At 39.1% G+C, this 8,991-nt stretch overlaps 1 protein-coding gene across 1 annotated transcript in view; it reads left to right on the top strand.

Annotated features, from left to right (window-relative positions):
• Positions 1-103: 103 nt before the first annotated feature.
• The window catches only part of LOC146453722 (eIF-2-alpha kinase GCN2-like), a 27,304-nt gene continuing 18,416 nt past the window's right edge, over positions 104-8,991 (top strand). Inside the window, exons 1-8 of the mRNA XM_085096257.1 lie at positions 104-501; positions 1,663-1,778; positions 2,960-3,062; positions 3,334-3,516; positions 4,301-4,381; positions 5,832-6,123; positions 7,057-7,223; positions 7,633-7,746. Of these exons, the coding sequence (XP_084952383.1) occupies positions 412-501; positions 1,663-1,778; positions 2,960-3,062; positions 3,334-3,516; positions 4,301-4,381; positions 5,832-6,123; positions 7,057-7,223; positions 7,633-7,746 (1,146 nt within the window). The 5' untranslated portion in view covers positions 104-411. The remainder of the gene's footprint in view (positions 502-1,662; positions 1,779-2,959; positions 3,063-3,333; positions 3,517-4,300; positions 4,382-5,831; positions 6,124-7,056; positions 7,224-7,632; positions 7,747-8,991) is intronic.

Here is an 8,991-nt window from a genome sequence, read left to right as displayed (position 1 = left end):
GAAGTTTTAAAATATCGACATAAATGGAGCAGATATCAGAAGACTTGCATGTGATCGAAAATGCAAAACGAATTTCCATTGGTCGAAAAATTAATTCTGTTCCAGGCTCTCTCCAATTTCCTATGTCAAGATGGCGGCATTATGGAACAAGAGTGTTGTTTTTTTCTTGTTCCGTGGATTGAACAATGTCTAATTGGAATGCCGAGTAAAAGCAGTTAACGAAACTAAAAAAGAGCAAAAATGTAGTCTGAAATGAGATGCGCGTTGTTGTGAAAGAGAGGATTTTGTGAATCTGTGATCGTGGGTATTTCTGCGGTTGTGTTTCTCGACAAAGCGAGGAGAAAAGAACATTGTTGATATTTAGTTGCTGTAGCAATATTACGGAGAATACTCGGTCGAAAGCTATTTAATATGGAGGAAACTTGTAGCGAAAGACAGGAAAACGAGCTGGAAGTTATTCAAGCGATTTACATGGATGATTTTCAAGACCTTCGGGAAAAGGTACGGTAATGTGGTTTTAACCTTTTTTCATTATTATAAATTGAAATTTTAATATTCATTTTGCTTGCCTAAGCACTTTCAATTGATCATAACTGATTAATTAATTTAATAATACTTGACTGTTGAATAAGGATCACTGAATCGAATTCTTTTTGAAAGTTAATTTTATCCTTGAGTATTGACTGTTTGTTTACAAAGTCGAAGCACGCGCGCGCACGAGTTCAAATGAGCCATTATAATAGTCAAGAATTTTGCTGGATTTCAATACACTCCAGCGCAGCACTGAAACTGCCGGGGGATTAACATAAAGTTTCATGCTTTGTGGGCAGTCTGAAGTATATAAAAATATAAGCCATATGTAATGATATGTACATGTAGACTTCTGTTGATCTCAAATAAATTAGTTTTAGTGTCTGGTCTGCACTAAAACTCCATAAACTGTGAGAAGACTGGAATAAGTAAGGGAGTTTGGGTTTTTTAGACGGACATCACGCTTATAAGTTCAAGTGCATTTTTCGGCATTTTCTTGGGGTTAAGCATACAATTGTGTAGCTCTTGTTACATGTAAATAGTTTTTTCCCTAAAGAGTATTTCCTATATAGCCAATAGGTGACTGCAAAGAAATGCAATGTTTTTATCAGCACAGTTGCCATACATCTACCCAAAAAAGTAATTGCAGTTTGTTCTTCCTCTGAAAAATCACTTCACATTTTAGTCCCTGTGAGAGCCTGCAATTAAGTGTTAGAGAATAGGTTTTGACCAAGTTAATGACCAGTTTTGACGAAAAGACAGCAAAATATTCTTGACAGTACTCCTTTAGGTGTACAGTATGTCTATAAATACCTCTTACTGAGTTCTAGGACTACTGTAAGTTACGGACAGAGTTTTTCCCATTGATTTATGGCCCAAGCGCGAAGCGCGCAGGCCATAAATCAATGGGAAAAAAATGAGGATCAGTAACTAACAGTAGGGACCGAGAAAACAAGGTAAGTAAGATATTGTTTTATAATGTCCCCGAGGCTAATTGGGTGCACAAGAAAGGAAAAACCTTCACATTGAGTGGGCTGTACAGTGGAACACAGCCTGCAAAATTTTCCATGTAAACAAGCTGAGAGATACATGTATATGTATATGATAAGTAATATTATTTTTTTTCCTTAGCCCGACGACCCACCAAAGGTTTGTTTGAAACTGACGCCCTTGCAAAGTGTCGTTGCTAAGGAGGTTTATGCCAGAGTTGACTTGATTGTGCAGTACACAGCAGACTATCCAGATAGGTAAGTGACACAAATTATAGACGGAATGTAAAAAAAAATTAATATATTATATTTATTTATATTTTGTCTGTTTGAAAGCTACAAGTAATAAGAATGAGCTAAGACTAAATACATGTACAATTGCCAGTCTAATTATATTGCTAGTCAGAAATCCCATTCAAGCAACCATTGTATTATTTGTTAATTTGGATACCGATCCAAATTAACTAGTAATTTGGATACCGAAGATATTTTGAAATAATATATTCCTGACAAAATCAGCATTATTTTTTACCCTTAAATTAAATACACAATATAATTAATAGGTAATAGGACTACATGCTTGTCCAATTTGGAAATAATTAGATTAAAAAAATTCCTTGGACTGCCAAATTAGACTCGGGCGGCAGTCCTCGAAATTTTTCTCATCCAATTATTTCCAAATTGGACAGCATGTAGTCCTATTACATATACAAATAGATAGATACTGGCAGATACTGGAGATCATTTAGGGCTGGTTCACTTTGGCAACGGAATCAGAAGGGGAGTCTGAATCGGAAGCATAGGGAACTTCCTGTTCCAGTGTGAATAAAAAATCATAGACGGTCCATCACAATCATAAGCGCGAAGGAATCGGAATTGCTAGGATCAAAATATTTCCTTTTTCTTCCAATTCCACTTCTGATTCCACTGCTAATGTGATCAAATGCAAGCCACTAGATTGGAGTCAGAAGTGAAGCAGAAGAATCAACCAATCACATAGCTCATTCTCAATCCCTTTATGCAAGATTAGGGACAGAAAACATGGCAGTCTTCTGCCATTTTTGAACAAAAATTGAGGCTCCTTTTCCTCTTCCGCCATATTGATTCACACTAGGTCAGAAGATCCTTCTAATTCTAACTCTGATTCTGAATCCACTTCCATCACTTCTTTCACTATACTGTGAACCAGGAATCAAACAATAAATTATTTAAAATTTGTATTTTTTTTTTTAAAGTTCAAAAGCTTAACTATTAATTTTTATAGGAGATAGAAGAGCATTTAAGAGATAAGACTATTGAATATGTTTGTCAGAAAAAATAACGCTTTTGTCGGAGAAAGTCATCACAGCTTGTTCATTGTATATGGCTGATTGGGGCTGGCCTTATATGGTCAGTAATATTATAATACTGTGTACATGTATTTTCTTTCTCATTTTCAGGAGCCCCAAATTGTCCTTATGTAATGCCTCAGGGATCTCAAATGAAGATTTGAGTAAACTTCAGAAAGAATTACAGCTAATGGCAGCTGACCTTGTTGGGGAGGTAATCAACTGGGTTTTTTTTCTTGTAAATAAGCCTTAAATAATTGAGCAGTCTAGTTATACTGATTCTAATGTCACATTATACATAGGTTAATGATAACACAATTATCGTATTATTAAAAACAGGATAATTGTATAATGCAATTACGTGGATTTGATTAGCTTAGCGGTATATGCGCCATCATACATGTACCATGCCCAGGAAATAGCGGCCATTAAAGTGCATATAATGTGAAAAATAATTTGTTGTATTGTTTGGCTTAAATTAATAGGTTATGGTTCTTCAACTTGCACACCACGTTCAAACATGTCTTCACAAGCACAATAAGCCGCAGCTATCATTTTATGACACAATGATTAAGAACAACCGCAAGAAAGAGGAAAGGCAACTGGCTGCCGAGCGAGAGAAGCAGCTGATGGAAATTGAAGCCAACAAAGAAAGGAAAGAAAATGAGGTCTGTTGGTTATCTGCACAGCACCTTTTAAATTATTTTTGAAAATATTTGCCATAATATTTAAATGTGCGGTATTGTGTACCAATCAAATTGAGGCTACAACTGTTGCTAATTACATTAACTATAATGACATCAATTGCTGAATGCTATGAGTTGCCCTCTTGTGGTTAAATAGGCATTCAACATTCTACAGTGTATTAATGGTGTTGGGCATGGCAGATGGAGGGGAGGGGGGGTGGGGGGCACTTGTTCCACTGATCCAGACTGCATACAGTACAGTTGATTGATTGAAAACTATTTAAATATAGTAATAATTTTGATCATCAGTAAATTTAACATGCTTGTTATGATGGTTATAAGATGTTGAATCAGCCTTGTCAAACTGCTAAATTTAGTTGTAGTGGTACTGAAATGCAACACAGCAGGAATAAGTTAGTTCAAAGAGCTAAACCCGAAGGGGTCTAGCTTAGAGAAAGTTATGATTAACAACTGGCAAATCTTTGTAGGCAGCTTCAAATGCCCTGGGGTAATTGGGTGGAAGGCTAATGCCCAACCCCCGGGATGGACAGTGTGGGACAATGCCCCACTATTGCCCGGGGGGGGGGGGGGGATGGGCACGGCTGGAATTGACTGATGCATAACGTAGAAGACAGTGGTAGAAGTGCCGCAATAAAGCATCGGGATACCTGCTGATATCATTTGAATTACAAGTATTTGTTCATCCCTCAGCTTCAGTCCTTTCTTTCTTTTTGTTCTTTGATATGCTTTTTTATTGTTTCGCTAGGAACGTGAGATAGAAGAGGAACTACAGAGAAGGGAAGAAGTCATGAAGGAAAGCAGAAGACGAAGAACAATCATAATTGCAGTAAGGCAATATTTAACTAAATTTTTTTTTTACAAATTGATAAGGGGGTTAGTTGTTAAAGAAAATGCAGTGCTCTGTCGTCGGGGAGTTAAACTAATCTTGGGAAGCTGGTGCCAAGAGAGTCAGTGGCGGCTGCTAGAATCCATAACAAATTTTCGCTGCAGAGCAAATTATCCGCGACAATAAGCTGAATTGCAAGCGAACTAAATGTATTGTAAGACAGGAACCCCCCCCCCCCCCTCCCCCCCACAAGCAGGGACCTATGGACTGCCCCATAGATCGCTCTACTGACGCAAACAAGACCTACACTGTAATGTTGCCTAAATTACATTTAGCCACATTAGAGAAAAGTGTTTGGTTTATCCAGGGTCCGAAATTGCGCTTTCCTGGTCGCCAATGCGACTAAAAATTTTGCACTGGCCACCAGAATTTCACAACTAGTCGCCAGCGGGCGGTTAACTTTTTGAGGCCACGATCATTATACAAACAATAACTTTGATTTTCAGCCAAATCGATAAAAATAAAATTCAAAGTCGCCCGCCAATTGCTCACTTACTTTTTACCTTTCCACTGCTTTTGAAGTATAAAACTGATTTTCCTTTTATTATAAATCTATCACAGCTCAAGCAGTGCGAAGCTTCGCCGCCATGTTTTTTGGACGAGAAATGCTGCACGGTTGTGGCCTGGTGCGAACAACATGGCGATCCGTCGATCGTCTTGACAGAACGCGAAAGTTAAGATCGTTTACGGTTTTGAACATAGACCAAAGAACCAACCGGCAATTTTTCAATCGGGTACATTTCTTGTCCAAAAGGTAGAGAGAAGAGAAGGTATAAAGTTGACTTGAAACATTAAGCAGCCTTATGAAACTGCGTATATGGCCGGCATTCGATTCGTTCGTCGTGGTTTTTCAGTGGTAGGTGTATAAATCGCCATTGCCACCCCAAACGCGTTCTCTTCGTTCTGGCGACCAGAATTTTCCATCTGGCAACCAAAAATTTTGGTTTGTGTTTCGCTGCGAAGGAAAAATTTTAGTGACACTTTTTTTCTGCTTTTTGGCGACCACATTTTTCCATATGGCGACTGAAAAAAAAGTTTCAGTCGCCACTTGGCGCCTGCCTAAAAAAGTTAATTTCGGACCCTGGTTTATCGAAAGAGTTGATAACTAAAGGTAAATTGACCACTGTAAAGAGATTCAATTTGTGGTGCCTTTAGTTATCAACCCTGTTGATAAACCAAATATTTGTTCATGTTTTTACAGTATGGTTACCAATTACACTCAGTTTGACTCCATTATTCACTGTACTGGTATCACAGAGGTCGTTGGTTCAAATCCTGTTTAACCTGAATAGCTTTTCAGTCTTTCTTTTCGTAGAGACTTGAGTTGCCTACACTGTACATAACTGCAACGATCTCCCATTTTTTAATGGTTTCTTTTGTTAATTGACAGGAAAAGCATTCTAAGGGTGATTCGGCTGCACAGAGTACAAACACAAAAGACGCGGAGCACAGCCCAGCAAAAGAAATACCGCCAACGCTTCAGAGAAAATCTTCATGGAATTCTCTTACACAATTGCAACCATCCTCACCGAAGAAAACAGATGGAGTGTTTCCTGCTGGGAGAAGCATTATGAGACGGCGAAGGAGTTCAGAAGGGTTAACAGATGAGTTATTTACAGGAACAAGAGTGATCCCATTTAGCTCTAAAGGAGAACATGTGGTGCACTGTGGAAAATGTCTTGGTAAGTTAATGGAAAAGTTATTTTAGCTTAGGGCGGGGGGGGGGGGGTGGGGGGTAAGGGAATTCCCATATAAAAGTGATGGGGGTGATCGTTGTAGATTTTGAAAAAAAAACCCCTAACAGGTACCAGAATTCTGCTCTGTGTCCGTGGTCTGAACAATTTTCTCCTAGTAAGAGGTACCAAATCAGTTGACTGACATTTACTTCCTCTCATATTTTTCGGCTCAATACCCTAAAAGGTATCACCATTACCTCTGACGGATGTCATTTTAGATTTCAGCATCGTAAAGGGTACCAAATCATGAATTTTGTCCCTAAAAAGTATGACAATCACCCCTGTCACTTTTATATGGGAGTCTCCCTCCCACGAGGTATTTTGGTACTCCATTGTAGCTGTTTTACGGACAGTTATCATTAATTATGATTTGTTCGTTAAGACGTACATGTACGAATTTACAGCACAAATAGTAACCGAAGCGTTACCTTCACTATCTTCTTCATTTGGCAAGATTTCAGCACAGCCCCGTACCTTAAAAATTTTTATGTACACATTTTTTGTGACTCGAACTCTGACCACGTCCGCCGTTTTTTGAAGAGGGTTAGTATGACAGTGATGCGTGCACATGTAAATATACAATTCATGCAAGTGGGACCGTGCGATAACCTTTACGTTTATTTTCGTTGTTGATAGCGAACCGTTCGTTTACGTAGAAGACAGTGGCGGACGTCTTCGCAATAAAGCGTTGGGATACCTGCTGATTTTATTTGAATTACAAGTATTTGTTCATCACTCACAGCCTGTAGGAAATTTTCTTTTAGAAAAGCTGCCTTCTTAAATGGCCATGCACATGCATGCATATGCTCCAGCGTGTCCATGTAGACGTAAATGTTTATAACAACCGGTTATAATCTCTCCTCCTGTTTTTTCACGCAGGTCAAGGTTCGTCTGGGTCACGTGTTTACAGTGCCATGGATGTGACTCTTGGTGAGCTGGTTGTGGTTTGTGAATGGAGTTTGTCGGCAAATCAAGGCGGTGCTAGGCGAACACTCATCACTAATGATAATCAACAGCAAGACTTACAGGGAAGACTTGTTAAACAGGTTTGATTTAACGTCTAGTCTCAGTATGCCTTGCGCGAATAGCGTAATCGGAGAGGGGGATGGGGGGGGGGGGGGGGTGCGAAAAAGTGATAGAAAAAAAGGGCGACTCCCTCCCCCTCCCCAGTTATTTGGGGACGAAGGAGATTGGAAACGAGTGAAGCGAGTCACTGGGATGTTCTCTCTCCCTTCCCATAACGTTCCTTGCTTCCCTCTTTTCCAATCTCCTGTCACTAAATATAAAAAAAATCTTCTAAATGACGACCGTATTTGGAGTCACATATCACGTAGCGATCAGCGACATTGCTATTGCTTTTAAAAGAAAATTAAAGCAAAAATAATGTGATATAATTTTATAGCTCAAAGTGATAGTGCAGTTAGTCACTGACATTTCCATGTGTTCATTTGTCAGGTTTCCAGTATTGAGCAGGAGATTCTGTCTCTTATCAACCGAGTCAGTCATCCAAATTTAACCCACTACTTAGCTGTGAACGTCCAGGAAAGTACTCCTTCCGTTAAAGTTCAGGTAATGAAATTACGTATCTTAGTTATAAGTCTTCAAGTTCCGGAAAAAACTGCAGAATCAGGCTGCTACAGTGACAACAAAATCTAGGTATGATACGAGCCCTAGGCTTTTTCTCAACTCGCTTGACTGGGACACCCTTTGTGTCAGAATGGCGAATCAAAAGGCCTGTATGTTTTTTGAGAGTGTTAGCAAGCTCGCCCCAGGTTATCTTTCTGACATGTTCGTTGAAAGAATTGCGTCCTATGATTTCCGCGACGCTGCCCATAAACTGGTCTTACCAAGGCAGCTTATAACATAGTGCGCGTGCATTCTAATCTAATTCTTATTGGCGTCACCAAGGTATATTTCTCAACATACGCACGGCCTTGCGTCCATCCGATAACGTGTGCAAGTCAGATGAAGAAAGCATGCGCGCGCTGTGTTATAAAAAATCTTTTTACAGAGAGACAACACCACAAGAAATGTATATTAATTTTATAACAGCTTGTCGAAGTTAAATGAAACGTTAAGATTTTAAAACCGATATGAGAAACCACTTTGACCTTGTACGGATAATTTTGTAATTAATCAGGAACAAAACCTGTTTTCCAGAAATCATTTACTTTATTTTCACTATGTTATAAAAGAATTGATTCATGCTTTTAGCTGTGCGTATATCGAGTTATGGATGCACTTGGGAAGTTTGGAGAACGCTCAAGAAGCTAGAGTTGCTCTCGTCTACGCCTCGAGCAACTCTTACACTTCTCTCATGCTCTCCAAACTTCCCTCGTGCGTCCATAACTCGATGTACGTACGCTAAGCATGAACCAATTCTTAATTTTTCCACAGTGGAGTTTTTCTCTGGAACATTGCCGGATTAGCTTTGTTTATGGCAATTAGGCCAAGAAAATAAAATTAAAGAAACAGCATCCCCGTGGAAGTTAGAGCGGCTAGCTCCTTAAAAACATTAATAAATGGTTTTTCCACATCGGACTCCCACGCGCAAATGTGTAAACCAGTTAGTAGACCAGTGTAGATTCTCTATTTTTATTTACTAATAATTTTACCGTGTTTAAATAAAGTATTGTATTGTATTGTGTTGCAATGTAATGTTATGGCGCGTTGCGGTAACATGTCATGATTTCAACTGCTTCCCCTCCTCCCACCCAAACTATAAGGCTGCCAACCATGTGGTGTTTTGCAGTGCCATCTTTCAACTGGTTCAAAAATTACGTTTGTGGTTTGTGTCTCGATCTATATAGTTTA

This window comes from Pavona decussata, unplaced genomic scaffold (genome assembly GCF_977016875.1).
Source record: "Pavona decussata unplaced genomic scaffold, jaPavDecu1.1 SCAFFOLD_324, whole genome shotgun sequence".
NCBI classification, from domain to species: Eukaryota; Metazoa; Cnidaria; class Anthozoa; order Scleractinia; family Agariciidae; genus Pavona; species Pavona decussata.
The sequence above is the reverse complement of the archived record's forward strand: the minus strand, read 5'-3'. Positions and strand labels throughout refer to the sequence as shown.